The sequence below is a fragment of the Hipposideros armiger genome, unplaced genomic scaffold (assembly GCF_001890085.2).
Source record: "Hipposideros armiger isolate ML-2016 unplaced genomic scaffold, ASM189008v1 scaffold_18, whole genome shotgun sequence".
Classification (NCBI taxonomy): domain Eukaryota; kingdom Metazoa; phylum Chordata; class Mammalia; order Chiroptera; family Hipposideridae; genus Hipposideros; species Hipposideros armiger.
The window spans coordinates 518,553-535,669 of NW_017731368.1; the positions used below are offsets into that span (position 1 = coordinate 518,553).

General features: G+C 57.2%; 1 protein-coding gene across 4 annotated transcripts in view; it reads left to right on the forward strand.

The window, feature by feature from the left end:
- Positions 1-17,117, forward strand: part of CACNA2D2 (calcium voltage-gated channel auxiliary subunit alpha2delta 2) — a 143,663-nt gene that overhangs the window by 14,016 nt on the left and 112,530 nt on the right. For all 4 annotated transcript variants that reach the window (XM_019634334.1, XM_019634343.1, XM_019634349.1 and 1 more), the window contains exon 2: positions 12,401-12,482. In XM_019634334.1, the coding sequence (XP_019489879.1) occupies positions 12,401-12,482 (82 nt within the window). The remainder of the gene's footprint in view (positions 1-12,400; positions 12,483-17,117) is intronic.

Genomic DNA, 17,117 nt, shown 5'->3' on the forward strand with positions numbered 1-17,117 from the left:
CTCTCAGGCGCCCTGGAGGTCGAGAGCACATTTCGGAATACAGTAGGCAGCGTTGGGCTGCCTTCCAGGCTGCTCTGCGCCAGGGCGCAGTTGCGATGAGCCTCAGGTAGCAAGTGAATGAATGTAATCAGTTCCCAGGAGATGGAGTGCCCCCCTGCCAGTCTTACCCCCTTCCCCTGCTCACAGGGCCCACCTTCCCTGGGCGCTCCCACACAAAGGCAGCCCGGGGCCTCCTCTCCCCAGATGCAGAACTCCTGTCCAGGAACCATGTATTAAGTGTTTCTCCCAGCAACACAAGCAGTCGGTAGCTTTGTGTTAAATAAAATTTACAAAGCTGATGAGCAGCCACTCTGAGCCTTGCTTTTCTCACCTGGGAAATGGGGAGAGGCAGCCTGCCCCTTTTTCACAGACTGGCCTTGGGGACATGTGAGTTGGGCTAGTAAACACAGGTCAAATGCCATTGTGGGGTGGCCCTCAGGTCAGTGCAAGTGGGACACAAGAGCCTGCAGTGGGCTGTGCTCAGGTGCCAGGCATGGCTGTGGGGTAGCCCATGGGCTTGGCCTCCCAGGCGGTGCCTAGAAAAATCCTGGTACAGCCTGAGGTCCCCCCCACCGCCCCCCACCATTCATTCTCTTCCCGTCCAGCGTCACTCACTGTGGGCACATTTGTTCCTTGTCATTCTTTACACAGACACCACAACCGGCTGTTCATTCATTCTCTCAACACTCATGTGCATCTGCTGTGTGCCGGGCACTGGCAGGGGACACAGACAGAAGACATATGTGTTGGAAGGTGATAGAGCCATGAAGGAACAGGATGGATTGAGGGAAGGCTGTAGTTTAACTGGGGGTGGGGGGTCAGAGCAGACCTCCACTAAAAAGGAAACATTTGAATAAAGCCTGGGAGGAGTGGAGGGTGGGAGCCCTGTGGGAATCTAGGAGAAGAGTGTTCCAAGCAGAAGAATAGCCAGTGCAAAGGCCCTGAGGTGGAATGTGGTTAGAGCAGGAGAAGAAGGGAGAATAGGAGGAGAGAAGGTCAGAGGGCAATGGGGGCCAGGTCAGGCAAGGCCATTAAATTAGTGAGTCTTTGGCCATCACTTTGAGTGAGGTGGGAACCATGGGAAAGGTGTGAGCAGAGGAGAAACATGACCAAGGTGGTGGCCATGGTGGTGGTGAGACATGTCAGTGGTCTGGGTGTGAGAAAGAAAGGGGTCCCGGGTGACCCCAGGGTATTTGGCTTCAGCAACTAGGACAGAGTTGTCCCCAGCCGAGCTGGAGGAGGCTAGGGAAGAGTGGGTCCAGGTGACGATCAGGTATTGGACACGTTGAGCTAGAGATGCTGACTAGACGTCCAGGCAGAGATGTGTCTGAGCTGACTATGTGCTTCTATGGAGGCCCTGGCCGAGCTCTGCCTGCCCAAGCTGGGCGCCGAGCACTGATCAGAGAGCCCAGCTCTTCGAGTGCTTGGTTACCCATCTACTGCCTGGGCCCGCTGTCCTCTTCTCCCCGCTGTCAGGAGCCCACCTCTCTCCACCAGCCAGCACGTGGAGGTGCTCGTGTGAGGTTGGAATTCTGCAGTTCCCAGTGTGGGAGGGCAGCCTGCTTTGGTGCCCATGGTTGATCAGTGTTGTTCACGGGCGTTGTCCTGGGCAGAGCCCACTGCTGGGCCTTGTATGTGCTGTCCCCTCTGTCTGGACTGCCCTCCAGCTCTGCAGTGCCACCTTCGCCTGCCAGACCCTTAGGCTGGGTCAGGCCCCTCATCATTGTATCCTACCCCCCAAGGCTCACTCCTCCTCCCCTCACTTATCCGGTGCAGATTAGATCATATGTCTGCTGTGCCTGAACTCTAATCTCCTCAGGCAGGTTCATATCTGCCCTACCCACCACTGTGGCCCTTCCCAGGGCCCAGCCTAGAGCCTGGCTCATAACCACTTGAATGAATAAAGGAGGAGTGAGTGAGCTAGTAAGGAATTTGCACAAGGCCAGAAACACCTGTATTTTGTCAGTGATAAACCCTGCGAGGTTTTTATCTCAAGCCAGCCCTGAGGACAACCCAGGCTCACCAGGCAGAGTGGCTCCTTTTGGCCTGGCCACCTTCCTGGGCTCCTCAGGAGATGTGGCTGCTGGGGTGGCACTTGAATCTCCCTCCTCGCTGCAGCTCTGGGTCCCTCACAGCCCACTGAGGGGATTTGCACCACTAAAGAATTCACCGTGGAGGGAGCACTAGAGAGTAACCTGCACTCACATTCGATTTACATGCAGCTTGGCTGGCTTTGAGAAGCCAGGCTCTAGCAAGAAGCAAATCCCAAAGAAAGTGGGCATTCTCCCCCTACCTGGTCCAGGCTCCCGGGGGGGCGTGGGGGGAAATTTGAGGGATCCCATCTTTACACTGCCCAGACAACATTCCTACAGCAGCATAGCTTTGGTGGAGTATAAGGAAGGACTTCCCGATTGCATCTAGCTTGGGCAAGTAGTGGGGGTCCTGATGTAGGGCTGGGCATAAATGAGCTCTGGCCCTTACTGCACCCTATTTCCTATTTTAAACCTAGGTTATTGGAGTCCACCTTGGGATTTAGGGAGGCCTAATGACCTCGGGGACAGGGCCAGGGCTCTGGAGCCATACTTGGCTGGGTTTAAATTCCGGTTCAGCACAGACTGGCTGTGTGACCTTGGCTGTGTGGCTTCACTCCCTAGGCCTCAGAGTCTTCATCCATAAAGTGGGCCTGAATTGGTCTGCCCCTGGCTAGGGGTGCAGTGTGACTTCGGTGGGAATCACAGAGAACCCAGTACGCAGTAGGTGCTCTGTATCACCAGCTCCTTTCCTTGGTGCTCTGCTGCCTGTTGGAGTTGGAGCCCATTCCCCAGCCTTGCCTTCCATTTTCTCTCCCACTGCAGAGGGAGATGGGCAGGGCAGGCACCAGTGTGGTTAGCGGAGGGTGTTCAGGTAAATCTAATCCCAAGCGTGTCCAGAAGACTCTTCTTTGCCAGGCTGCAAGCTAAGCTCTGCATGGAGGTGGGTGACAGACTAGGGTGCGGCCCCAACGTAGGGCAAGGGTCAGTGAAGTGAGATGAGGACCTTGCGTTTGAAGACGGGGTGGGAGAAATCAGGGCAGACTTCCTGGTGGAGGTGACTGGCCAGGTAGAAGAGGGCCAAGGCCAGTGAACAAAGCTGGCCCCAGGGGGTTGAGTTCTGGTCTTTGCTCCCCCGCTCCTCCCTACCTTGGTGTCCTCTGGTGGCCTGCCAGCTTCCACAGCGGAATCTCTACCCTGAAGAGGGACAGAGGATCCTGAGGGGGAGCCTCTGTTCTCCTCAAGGCAGGAGGCTGTGTTGAGGATACACACAGAGGACGGCTATTTGTGGCTCAGCGAGGATTTGACTCATGCTGGGGGGTGGGGAGGATGAGCAGGAGGGGAGATGGGGACATGTGAATGACAGGATCTGACCGGAATGGTTGGCGACACGTGCACAGGGCCTATCGTGTCACCTCCTGTCAGGCTTCAGCTACCCGTGTGGGGCAGGAACAGGCTTATGGAGCTCCTGGGTCCTCCCTGACTCACCTGGTGACTTTTACAGGTACCTCAACCCTACTGGGCACCTCCTGAGACCAGGCTTGGGCATGGCTCCCCCATCACAACACCTGGCTTGGTACACAGGGGCTGTTTCTGTTATCTGCCTCCTGAGAGCCAGCCTCGCTGAACCTCAGTTTATTTGTTACATGGGCCTGGGCAGGGGTTAAATTCCCATTGTGCCTGACTACCTGGAGAATGTGCTGGGGAGAGAAGGAGGTACTACAGACCCCCAATAAATGCCCACGATTTACCTGTGTCCATGACCAGGGCAGGTGGCTCTAGGCCTGGGGAGCAGATGGTGGGTCATGGGCAGAGCGGCAGATACCCTGTGTCCCTGGCCTGGGCCCTTTGCCTTTGCTCTGGGGAGGCCTCAGCTAATTCCTGAGCCTTTCTTGCTCATGGCTGAGGGTGACAGACGGGGAGGAGGACAGCCCGGGGTGGACCGCTTCGTCCCCGCACTTCCTTCTGGCTTCCTGGAAGAAGTGGCTGCTCCAGCACCCGGCCCTTCTGGGAGAGCCATGAATTATGCATGGAAGCCACAGGCCTGGGCAGGCCTGTCATAAACGAGCTTTAATAATTCATGCAGAGAGAAGCCAGGAGAAGGGAGGGCCTCTTGGGCCAGCCCCGGGGCAGCCTCTGCACTGCCCAGCCCACCTGCCTGCTCCTGGGGCTGGCCACACACAGGCTGGGGCAGGGTGGTAGCGAGGCGACCCCGACGCGGAGGTGCGTCCACTCAGCAGAGGGCCTGTTTCAGGCTGGAGAGCAGGACTCTCCCTCAGGGTTCACAGCCCAGGACAGAGGCCGGCAGTAAACAGAGAGGAGGCCTGACCGTGTACTGGCTAAAGCAGTAACCCCAGGAGGGCACACACAGGTCAGCCGCTGCTTGAAGAGGGGTACAACTTGAAATGGGGGGAGGGGCAAGGTAGACTTCATGAAGCAGATGATGTGTGTGCAGAGACCTGAAGGAGATGAGAGAGAGGCCCCGTGGACTTCTGAGGAAATACTGATCCAGGCAGAGGGAACAGCATGTGCCAAGGCCTGTGCAGGAGTAGATTCAAGCCACAGCGTGCAGTGTGATGGCCAGTAGCGACCACACTTATCCTGGAGGCAGATGATGGCGGCCCAGGCCAGGCTGGGGGCCAGGGAGGTGGTAGACAGTGGGCAGATTCGGGCACAGTGTGAAGTTGGAACCAACAGGACTTGCTGATAGGTTGGATGTGGGTGGGAGAGAAAGAGGTTCCAGGTCACTCTGAGGCTTTTGGCCTGAACAAAGGGAGCTGCCATCAGCTGAGCCAGATGAAGGCACGGAGGAGGAGTGAGGGTCCGGAGGGAGGTCAGGGTCTCAGTTTGGGGCACGTTTAGTTTGAGAGGCCCGTTAGATAGCCAAGTGTCCGTGCCGTGCCAGCCGCTGGGCGTTCAAGACTGGCTTCCTAAGGAGAGGTATGTGCCATCCTGACTGGCATTCATTACTTGTGTGACCTTGGGCACATCACTCAATTGCCCTGTGCCTCAGTTTTCCTCTCTGAGGATTGGGGGGATGATCCGACTGCTGTGAAGGTGAATTAGGCAGCGCAGTGAGAGCCCTGGCCTGTCACTGCTGTGATGCCGGGCTCGCAGGTGCAGGCCCCGGACAGGAAGGCCCCAGTCAGACCCCTTGGGAAATGGATCCCCAAATGACCTGTGGAGGCCTCAGGCCACCCCTTCTTTGGGCAAAGAGGGAAAGTGAGACCAGGAGAGGCCAAACCATAGAGCTGGGTGTGGACCACAGAGAAGGGCCTGATACACGGTAGGAGCTGGTGGAGAGACGGCCCTGGGCCTCTCCCCACCCAGGCCATCGCGCCAGCCGAGCCCTCCAGCCTCTCCCACAGAACAGCCTTTTCCTTCCTGCTCCGCACCTCTTCCCACTTCCCAGCACTGCAGGGGCTGCTAGGGCAGAATGCACTCCCATTAAAGCCACCTTAGGGGCTTCTCTGAGGTACAATCACCTCCTGCTGCTTTCACCTTGAGGTGAAAGGATGTTATGAAGGTCACACAGTTAACCATGCTGGAAACAGAAGTCAGGCTCAGGTGGGCCTTCCGTGCTGTCCTCCTCGCCGACACTGGGAAACCTTCCCCTTCTCAGCCCGCACGCCCCTGGCTTGCCACGTCCATGCAGTCCTCCCTGATTGCTGGTGCCCCTGTGAGCCCTCCAGCCTGCACTGACGGTGGCGCATGAGGCAGAGTGCTGTGGACATTTGTTGTGTGAGCCTGGACACTGCCCATCTCTGTCTGGGCCAAGCCAGCTGCCTGGCTCTCCCAGCCCCAGGCGGTGCTGCCCCCTGGCTCCAGGCCTTCTCCTTCCCTCGGCTCCTCCCCTCCCCCATCAAGGAGTTAACACTGGGCCCTAATTAAAGCCAGGTGACTGTTTGCCGTTAGTCTGGGGGTAGGGGGTGCACAGGCTGGCTGCCTCCCAGCTGAGAGCCAACTAGAAGAGAGAGCTTTCTCCCCGGCAAAGAAAGAGAAGGGACAGCCGTAATTAACCTCATTAAGAAGCAGTATTTGGGCAGGGTCCCAAGACACACGTCGTGGAGGCCAATGGATCTTGGACTAATTTGAGCTTCGGCACCAACCTCCCCCCCACCCCCACCCCCAGCTCCAGAGAATGCCTGGGATGGCTGCGAGGGGAGGGGGTGATGCCTCTGGGCGCACCATGTTGCTCACACTAGGAGTCCCTTTAGCTGAGTCAAATCCATTGAAGGTGAGCCAGTCCCTTTGTGCCCTGTGCCTTAGTTTCCCTGCTTATGAAGTGGCTGGTGGCTAGCTGGGAGCCTTCCCCACCGTGAACTGGCGGAGCCAGCAACCCCCCTCACCCGGGCCTGTTGTCCTTGCCCGGTCTGTGCAGTGTGAGGCCAGTGCTGACCGGGCTCCCCACCTCCAGGCTCTCTGATCCCAGGTGACCTCTCAGGAGGGAATGACCTTGGCTAGACTTGCCCTCTGTTAGCCCTGTTCTTGGGAGGTTGTAATCAAATCAGGGTAGGGATCCCACCCTGGGCTTTGAACCCCAAAAGATGCTGAGGCCCAAGAGCCTTCTTTCTTGAGAGAAATAAGCAGGTCGGGGTGTGGGCAATGCGGGGCGCTGCAGCCCACCTGGAGGCCCCCCATCTAAGAAGGAGGCAGTCATCCCATGCCTAATGAGGAGGGAGATTGGACTGTGGGGAGTGCAGCCCCGCTGTCCAGATGGGTCTGTGTGCTCTTGAGTCCTTTCCATGGGGCAGTGGTTACCACCTGCCTCCTCTTTGGGTCCTAGGAGGTGGACGAGTGGTGAGCCTTGTCTTCATTTTCCAGGTGGAAAAACTGAGGCTTACGGGGGCAAACCTTGTTCAAGTCTTGGCAGAGCCAGGGCTGGATCTGGGCACTCAGTCTACGTAGAGAGGGACCTCGACCCGAGTGGTCGTGAAGGGCTCCCTGGGGGAGGTGACTCTGGAGATGCCACAGTCCTGGGGTGCAGCCTTGAGCTTCCTGCCATTTGCAGCAGGGCTGTGACCCAGGGAAGTGGCCAGACATGCCCCAAGCCCAGCCTCAGCAGGGCCCACAGTTGTTCTGTGAGCTTTGGGTGGCTGTGGGTGGTGTCAGCCTAACACAGAGGCCCTCTATGCCCCCGCTTCCTGCCCTGTCTTTCTTTCTTCCCGCCTCAGAAGACTGAGAATGCACCGAGGTGGGAGGTGGCAGGCCAGCTGAAATACAATCAGAATAATTAAATAGCACTATATTTTAAATCATTGCCTCCCCCAGAGCTGGAAGAATAAGTGGCCAGCCTGTCACAGAGAAACAGGAGACCTGTGGGCCCCCACCACTGCCAAGCTTGGTTCACAGTGCCCTTGGCAGCAAGTGGCCTCTGCTGTGCCTGCTCCCTACACCCCTCACCTGCCCCAGCCTAGTGATGTCCTGGCATCCACCCCACCCGCTTCACCTGCTGTTCCACTCTCAGCTGGGGGTAGGGCTGTAGACTGCTCCTAAACCCCGAGTGGGGTGGGGTTTATCCAGGCAGTCTGCCCGGTAGAGGCAGCCTGTAGCAGGGTTTCAGTGCCTCCTTGGGAGTGGTGAGAAGGCCTGCAGAGGCCCAGGCTAGGGGTCCCGAGGCCCTCTCCCCTACTAGGGCTTGGTCTCTCCTGGGCCTCCCCGTCCGCTCTTGAACAAAGCCCTCCCCCCTCTTGCCCCTGTGCAGGGTCCAGCCACCCACACCCTCTCGCTCTGGTGCCCTCTGAGGGTGAACCTGCACTGTCACCTGTCTCTGGTTTTTTGATTTGTTTAATTATAGATGAGTTTTCTGCATAATTTATTCCAAAAGCCTGGATTATACTGTACAATTAAATCACATTCTGATCAACAGCTTCACGTATAAAATTAACAACTGGCAACAGTTTAATCTATGCTGCTGCATCTGCACGTATGCTCTTCCCCCATCTTTGCCCCCTCCTTCCTTCTCCTTCCCTTCCCTTTTCCTCCCTTCTTCCTTCTCCTCTGCTGTCTTTTCCTGCCCCCATCCTCCTAGCCCTGTCCCCCTCTGCCCTGGCAGGGGAAGGCTGTGCAGCTGCCAGCCCCCACCTGAGTGCTCTGTCGTTTGAACTGGGGACTCCCCAGCCTTCCAGCTTGGGTCTCGATGGCTCTGTCTGCTAAAGGGGGTCCTCAGCCCCAGCTCTTCACCCACACACAGATGACTTTGCTCCCTTGCTGATGGTGACACCCCCTCTTCCTTCACGTACTCTTGGTCTGAGCATGCCCTGGAGACTAAGGCCTGGCATCCCACGGCAGCTGGTGTCGGGTTCTTCCCACTGGGCTGCCCTCAGCCTGCTGGTCTTGGGACACATGGCATGTTCACCCTGTGCCCGCTCCCAGCCTCTCTCAGCTGGGGACCAGGGGGTTGAAGGGAGCCACAGGGGACACCTTTCCACAGCACCCTCCCTCTGCACCCCTTCTCCCCAGGTGCAGGCATTCATGGGAGATTTCCTAAGCACTGTGGGTGGGGGGGGCGGCTGGATAGGGTGCGCTTCGACCCTCAGGGCACTGCCCAGTAAGGCTGACATGTGAATTTATTTGGCCGTTACTCAGCCACTCATTAGTACCCCTGTACACAGACAGGAATTCTGAGGGTCGGAAGGGGCAGAACTCTCTAAGACAACACGGCTGGCAGAGGCAGCCTCTCCTGGAGGCTCATGGTCTTGGAAGGGTAGGTCCGTGGCTGATGGAGCCAGGAGGACAGGTCTGGCCTCTCTCTATAGTATATGGCCCTGTACCCATCCTTGCCAGTGGCCTCAGTTTTCTTGTTTGTGAAATGGGGGGTGCAGTGCCTGCTCTCCTAGGTTCAGGCACATTGGAGAACATGGTAGTGCTTGGCTCTGTCCCCAGCCTCCTGTGCCCACAGCAGTCATCATTCCGGCTGCAGCCCCTGGCTGTACATGCCTCCTCCCAAATACTCTCTCTCCTCACTGTCTTGTTAACTTGGCACTCAGAGACACTTGGAGATAAGCAGTGTCATCTCAATGACGAGCATGGAAAATCACAGGGATGTGGGGAGCCGGCAGGTGGGTCTACCCATGGGCCACCCTGCCTGACCGGGGAGGCATTGGCAGAGCCAGGCACTTGGGCCCAGGCTGATGGGAGCCCAGGCAGGATTTGGTCCATTGCCTGTGACCCACTGGGGCCGTGGATCCTTGCAGAGCTCCTGTGCCCTTCTGCTGGGGTGAGGAGGACTGCGCCTGGCCAGGGTTAGTCTCAGCTTGGTGGGTGCTTTCTCTGGCCTTGGAGCAGGACAGTACTCGTGCATCGTTGACTCCTTGCCTCTTAAGTCCCATGTGTCACCCCTTGGAGCCAGCATTGGGACACCAGCCAAACCCTGGAACCCACAAAGCCATGTCTCTGTGATGATGCAATGAGTGATCTATCGTGTTCTTTTAAACTCCTGGGCACATATATTGCCTTCCTAATTGGGTTTGGTTTCGGTGAATAATCAGAGTAACTTGTTTGCCCTGCATTGTGGTGATGGGCAGTGCAGCTGGAGCCAGAGGTCTACCCATCAGCCCCAGCATGCTGGACCAAGGCGGATAGAGCCACCCCTAGACCCCAGGAGAGTGTGTGCATCCTGATGTGTCATGGGAATGCCTGTTCCTGCAGCCCATAGCAGAGTCTGGAGCTGCTCAGCCTGGGGATGGGAGTGGGGAGACTTGTGTGCGTGTGTGCATACATGAGTGTGTGTGTGGAGGGGGATCAGGGAGGGATAAAGGGAGGGAGGGAGGGAGGGAGGGAGGGAGAGTGAGTGTGTGTTTTGGGTAAGAATTGGACTTGATCCTGATTTGACTCTTCTAAAAATTTTTTTTAGTGTTAAAATAGCCTTTTTTGATGAAATGATGGTGATTATAATAATAATAATGTGTTGTCTGAACAAAATAAAAACTTGGCATCCATGCCTGTTCATCCAATTAATTTTCTTTTACTTATCTGTGAAATCCTAGAACCGAAAACCTATAGATACACTAGAAAAGAGTCAACCGCCTGGGACTGAATCAGTGCTGTGCTGGTAAATGTTTACAGTTTGCTCTCCAGGGGAAAAAACTGTGATTGGCAGCCTTTGCCAATTTATAAATATTCCCGCTATGGCCGGTTTCAAGCCCCCAAGGTGATGACAGTGAATGCAGAGTTCAGAAGAGGTGCACACTCTCGGTTCTTGCTGACTCCAGCACACCCACTGGGTCAAGTTCTGTGTTCACCACTTCCTGGGTGGGTGACCTTGGGCAGGTCACTTAAAGCCTCTGTGCCTGTTTCCTCATCTGTAAATTCAGGATGATGGTTTGCTTCTTCGTGAGGATTGAAGCAAAAGAGCTGGTGACATGCTGGCACCACACCTTATACATAGTGGGTGCCCTTGTACATATTAGTCCTGGAAAGGATTATGATTGGCATTCTGTCCCCTAGACCAGTGAATGTCTGAGGTCAAGACAGGGCCAGGGCAGAGCTAATGGTTCCCCTTGGAGACCAGCTCCTTGACCTCACCCGTTCATGTGCCACCTGCCTCGCTAGACACAGGACTGTGCAGCAGCCCATCTTAACATTAACCCCTCAGGCTCTGTCTCAGGAACACAAAACGGCTGCTGCCACACTATCCGCCCATAGCCGGTGCCAAGCGACCAGAGCTTGGTGGATAGGAGCTGGGGTGAAGCAGGCTCTCCGTTCTCTGTGGGGCTTTACCTTCTCCGGCTGGGGTCCGAGGCCTGATTGCCCTTCGTGCCTGGCCTCCATCCGGGCTCTGGGTTAGATCTCCTCTGCAGTGAGGAGTGGGGTGGACATCAGGCTGTGGCTCAACCAGCAACAAGCCAAAGCTAATACCTCTTCCCTTTGATGTTGATTTTTTTTTTCCCATCGTGGTCCTGATATTCAGCTTGGCAAATTGCAATTAGTGATCTGCCTGCCTCCTGCTCTGAGTTCCCATGCCAACAGACCCGGGCACACACAATGGCACGGGCCCATCCCCCCAGCCACAGGCCTGAGGAGGAATGTGGGGCAGGGGCAAGCTCTTATGACCCGCGGAGCTATAAGAAAGAGTCCTGGCCCCACGTGGCGCTAGGAAACACAGGAGGCAGCAGGCCCAGGGCAGGCGTTGGGGCCAGACACAATCTGCCGGATCCTATGGCTCTTGGGGTGCCTCCCCAGAAGCTGGGGGGCTGGCACCACCCCGCCCTACCTTGCCCTATGTGCTGTGTTTGACCCATGGTGTATTTAAATCTTTGTGGTAATTCTCCCGTGAGTCCTCCCTGGAAAGGCCTCGTTGTGTGTCTGGGCTGGGGAAGTTGAGATGCCTTTTCAGATGCATTAGGACAGGGGGCTCTGGTCACAGCAGAAGCGCCTTTGGCAGCATGGACAATGTCTCTCTGACCAGCCCCTTTACTCACCGGATCTGGCACTGCTTGAAATGATGGGGTAAGGGAGGGGGTCACAGTTTAGAACCCGGGCTAGGCCTCTCCCCAGATACCATCCCTGTTCATGGGTGTAGGCTGAGAATACAGGGCCATGCGACCCCCTGTTCATCCTGTCGGCTCCAAAGACTCCTGTGCAGCATTCCTGACCCGCCTGCTTTTGTGTGCCCTTCTCATACCCTGTGAGGTGGCGCAGGTACGAAGGAAAACTGCTCAGGCCGGTGGCTCAGGTGAAGGACTCGTGGTGGCTTGCTGGGTCCTCAGAAAAGGGCAAGGTGGTCTGAACTGCACCCGTGGTTAGGTGGTTCGTGTGGGGCACCCCTCCGAAGAGGGGTGAGCCACGAGCCTCAGATAAACACCTGTTAACTGGGGTGCTGGAAAGGCGAGGACCGTCTGAGCCGGAAGCTCAGAAGAAGCCCAAAGGGGCAGGAGCCTGCTCTGGGTTATGCAGTGACTGTGGTGGCAGCAGCGACTCATGTGCCCTCCCCTTCACCAGACCCCACCCCGCCTTGGGGACGGGAGGCTCTGAGATCCAGCAGGCGCCACCTGGCTCACTCACATCCCCTTTCTCCCCAGTGTCCAGAGTCCCCACGTTCAGAGCAGCAGCATCAAGGGCTGGCTCTTCACTGTGAAAAATCGCCTCCCTGCAGGCTTCTTGGAGCTGCTGGACTCCCTCAGTGCGTTTAAACTGCAGGCTGCTGCCCTCCCTGGCTGTCCGACAGTACACGAAAAGAGCCCGGGCCTTGGGGGCTCGATTTTAAAGGAATCACAGGGAGGGCGCACTCTGGTTCTGAAGGGGCGGCTGCCACTGGGCACCCCTAGGTGGCCGGGCTAGGCTGTTCCTGCACCAGGCAGGCCTCCTGACACCTCTCTCCTCTCACACAGGATGCAGCACTGGGCCCGGCGCCTGGAGCAGGAGATTGATGGTGTAATGCGGATCTTTGGGGGCGTCCAGCAGCTCCGGGAGGTAAGTTTGCTGCTACTGGCTTTCCCTTCAGGAACCCTCTCCCAGGTGGGAATGGGGGAAGGGCTTCAGAAATAAGAAGTGAGGAAGGTTTGGCGGGCATTGTTGAGGAACTGGCATGGTGGGACACGGCTGGACCCGCTGGGGCAGGTGGCGACGTAACTAGAAAAACAGACTCCTTTGGGACTTAGCCTCCTCTTCCCGAGGTGACTGTAGAAGTAGCACCCAGTCGGCTCTGGTGTCGGGCTCTGCAGGTTTTCAGGTGGATGAGATCTGTGTTTGAGGCAGTGTCTGAGGCAGGAGTCCAAGCGCTGGAGGGTCCAGCAGATGCAGTTGTACACACAGGCCAGAGGGTCTGTACACCGCGGTGAGTGGTGGTCAGGCCACACAACCCCGGGGAGCAGTGGCACCCACTCAAGGCGCTATCCCACGAGACAAGATGAGCTGAAAGCCGGTGCTTGGCGAGATGAGGGATCAAGGAGCGGGAGGGGAGGGGTGATTGATTAGACAGGAGCGACCACATTCATCCTGGAGATTATGTTAATGTTTGAAATAGTGATGTGAAGAGCAGGCCATCCGTCACCCCCAGAAGGCTGCAAAATGCGTCGCTGTCAGGCGCCTGAGCTGTCGCTCTTTATGTGGAAATGCAGAGACTTGAAGAGCTCATCTCTGGGAGGGGCTGCGGTGGGGTACTCCCAAGTAGGCTTAGACTTCCGGGAACTTAGTACTGGGGGCTGGGACCAGGAAGTATGACCAGGGGATCTTTGGGCATTTCCTGCCAATGGTCGTCCTGGGAACAGCAGAGTAAATGGAGTTACTGTTAGGGCCCGGTGATGAGATACTTGACTGTGTCCCTGTTGCCCCTCTCGGTCAGGGCCAGGATCAGTAGATGTAACTTCTGTGGGGCAGCTACCATGGGGTGTGGTCCTTGGTCCTTTCCCTACGCTTAGCTTAGAGTGGGTGCCCAGGAAATGGTGGTGGCAATAAGTGTGTTGACAGGGGCTATGGATGTAGGACCTCTGGCACAAGAGGGAGCTGATCAGAGGTATCTAACAAGGTGGTGACGTGGCAGGAAGATGGAATCCGAGTCTGGAGATCGAAGCCACCCACTTGCTGGGTGTCCTCTCCCTGGTGGCCCAGCCCCTCGAACCTCCCTTCCCTGGCTGGTTGTTGGGCTTGAATTGCAGTAACCCCATCCCACTCTCTTCCTGTGAACTCTCAGTGACTCAGCCGAGCTCGGAGGCCGGCAGAGCTTTCCAGAGAAAGCGCTGTAGGACAAGCTGTTCCAGAACAGAAGTCAATTTATGCTCAGGAATAGCACCCGGCACTAACTAGGTTCTAAGTGGGCACTGTCAAGTGCAGCCGTGTAGGTTACTGAAGAATTGAGAGTTCCCTGGAATGTGTATCATGTGCCTTTGCAAGTTTCGTATCGGGATATAAGATATGCCCCCACGTAAGGAGTTAGCCATGCACCTCCAGTCAAGCATCTTCCATGCTTTGAATCCACACCTCAAGGACATTGTTAGATTATAGTCACGGGCAGCTCAGACCCGGAAAGTTTGCCAATGAGAAAATAATGTACACATTTCGTGCCTGAGATCCGGCTCTGTCTGAATGAATCACTGAGCCTCCTGGATGATGAGGACCATAGATGGACCCCGCGTACCCACTGTGGGAGAGTCCCGGACCCTCTCCGATCCTCATTCTTGGTCCATGGCGTGGCTGGGAGGTCTGGTTGGAGGGTGAGGTGGTGAGAATGGTAGTGGACAGACTGACACAGATACACCCCCTTTTCTAGAAGGCAGACTTGTATTTCCCTAATTGATCATTTTCACTAGGATGTGTTGTTCCCTTCCTTTCTGATGGCACTTGAGCGATTCCAGACACTTTCATCAATGAGCACTTCTCTCTCCACCCCGCCTACCCAGCGGTAACCAGAGTCACGCAGCTGGCTGTGGCAGAGCTGGGGCTGGGACCTGGCGCTCCTGACCCCTGTTCCATGGGGCTCCTCTGGCTATGCCTCCCCTCTCATAAGGGTGGGCAGGATGAGCCTTGGGAGAAGGGGAGCCGGGCTGGAGCGGGGCCATGCTTGGTGTGGCTGTGGCCAGCCTGGCAGCAGGCAGAGAAGTGCTGACCTGGCATTCCCAGCTCCTCCTGGCATCCCTCTGCCTGCCGCCGGCTGCCAGCTCTCCAGTGGCCCTCTGTCCTGCTCCAGTTTTTTCTCACCTGCTTCCTCAGCCTCTTACTTCCCACTGACAGCTCTGGGGCTGCTTCTCGGCACAAGGTACTCTGGTGAAGTGGGTGGCAGGGGAACAGGTAGAGAGTTCTAGAGGAAAAGAACAACCCTGGTGGAGCCAGGAGGAAACCACCCCCCACAACCCACCCCCTACCCTGTCTGAGTCAAATGCATATGAGAGGGCCGTGTGCCCAGCCCGTGGCCGGCTCTGATGGGTCAGGAGGATGCTTGCAGCAGTGCCCTGACCCAGCTGCAGATGCTCCCTGGACCCTGGCACCAGCTCTCCCCAGGCCTCCCTGAGCTGATTCTGAGCTGCCTCAAACACATTGCAACTGGGATGATCCTGGCATCTGGGCCCCCTCGGCCTTTCCCTGCATGGCTGCCCTCTCCGTCTGCCCCAGTCCTAGAGGCCGCCCCACCCCCAGAAGCTGGCAGCTGGAAGAGTTCAGAAACTGCAGACAGTGGCATTTGGGAGCATTTTCCTTGCCTTGGCACTTTCCTCCTCCCGACCTCACCACAACCCCATGGGGGCATGGCTGGGTGCAGACTGGCCCATTTACAGGTTGGAAACCATGACACACCTTGGTGGGGTATAGGGGCTATGTGTGAAGACCCCATCACGTTTCCTTATCTAAGCCCAGGGCCAGCACATAGTAGGAACCCCCACTGTGGTACTCAGGTGCCATTCCCACCCCCGTGCTTAGCCACACACTCCTGAGCCATGTCCCCCTTGGGTTATCCAGCCTCCCCTCCCCTCCAGCCCTGGCCTACTCCTGCCATGAACAGGTCACAGAAGTGTGGACCCTGCTGCAGTCTGCCCTGTCCAGAGCGCCTGGACGCTGAGTGAGGTGTCCTAAGCCCCTTCTCTACCCTCCCCCATTAGCACCATATTGTCCCCATCCTGGGGGGCGGGGAAGAGCAGAGAGCATATGCTAGGGCTCTGAGCTCATTTACATAATGAGCCTGATCAGGATGAATAATTCATCAGGTGCCTGGGGGTGCACAGAGGAGGATATGGAGACGGCAGTCTCCCCACTCTGAAGCCCAGGTCACTCTGACGGGTCCAGCCAAGGGACCTACCACCCTCTGACTGGGTGTCCAGGGTAGAAGCAAAACAACTCTGTAGACCTCGTGGGAAAGCAAAACAGGAGAGATTGTCGTCAGATGTGAGGAAGAACCAGTGCCCATCAGGTACACCAGCCCTGAGACGGGTTCCTGACCCTGGGGGGAGACATCTTCCTTGGAGGGTCCCTACGGAAGGAAGTGAGAAGATTCTGTCTGGGGTGGGGGTTGGAGATGAGGGAAAGCTGCCCGGCCAGAGCTGGGCTGGGAACAGAGACCTGGGATGGCCGTGTCTGGAGACCACAGGCCGCCTCTGGGAAAGCTGAAGTCGAGTCTGGACCTATAAGGGTCTTCCTTCGTCCACATCAACATGCCGGTCGAAGCAGGACTGGCTTAGCGCCCGGCCCCCATCCCCGGCCACCCCGGCCCCCAGGAGGGCCTTAGCCCAGCTTCTGGTTGCTCCCACGGTCCTGTCGTACAAGTGGGGAAACCAAGGGCCTGGCCAACTGTCTCCACCAGCCAGTTCCATGCCGGAGCCCCAGCAGGCCATCCTGAGTAGCGGTGGGGCTGGAGAGAAGTGTCAAGGCAAAGGTGCAGGCGCAGGGGCTGCCTGGGGGAGCCCCCGTGGGGCAGCTCCTCCCCCGGCCTGCTGAGCTATGTCCACAGAGAGCAGGATCCCAGGACTCGGAGCAACCTGACTGACCGCAAGCCTCCCACTCCCCTCCCCACTGCTGTGCCTCTCTGGACAGTCATGGTGATTCAGACGGGTGGCATCCATGTATCCCCTTTGGGTAGCCAAGAATGGCACTTCTGAACCTGTGACGGCACCGCACCTCAGTCCCAGCCCATCTTGTCTGCCTCTGGCCATCCCTGCACCCTGTCTGCTCAGTGCTCCCTGGGAATGTGTAATTAATATTTGCGGAGTGCCACATCTGGAGCTGGCTCCCAGCAAGGACCAAAGTCTGGCCACATCGAGGGCCCCTTTCCAGAGGGGCTCAGGGAAGCCGGGACAGGGCCTCTGTGTAGGTGCCGTTGAGATCTGCCCCTCCCTGTGCCCCCACCCCTCCACCCTCTGCTGGCACCACCAACTCCTGAAACACATGCGCACTCATACACTGGCTCGGGGTGCTGGCTGAAGACGTGGTTGGCCCGCTTTTGGGGAGGGTCCTCTCTGGGCATCTGGGCATCTCAGGTGGGGTGAGCAGGGTCTAGGAGTGCCAGAGAAGCTCTGAACCCTAGCGGGGCTGGGGCAGAAGGAAAGAAAGGAAGCGGGTGGGGGAGATTCCAGGGGACAGAAGCAGCCCCAGGGGAGCAGGAAAAGGAAGCTCAAGTGGTGTGAC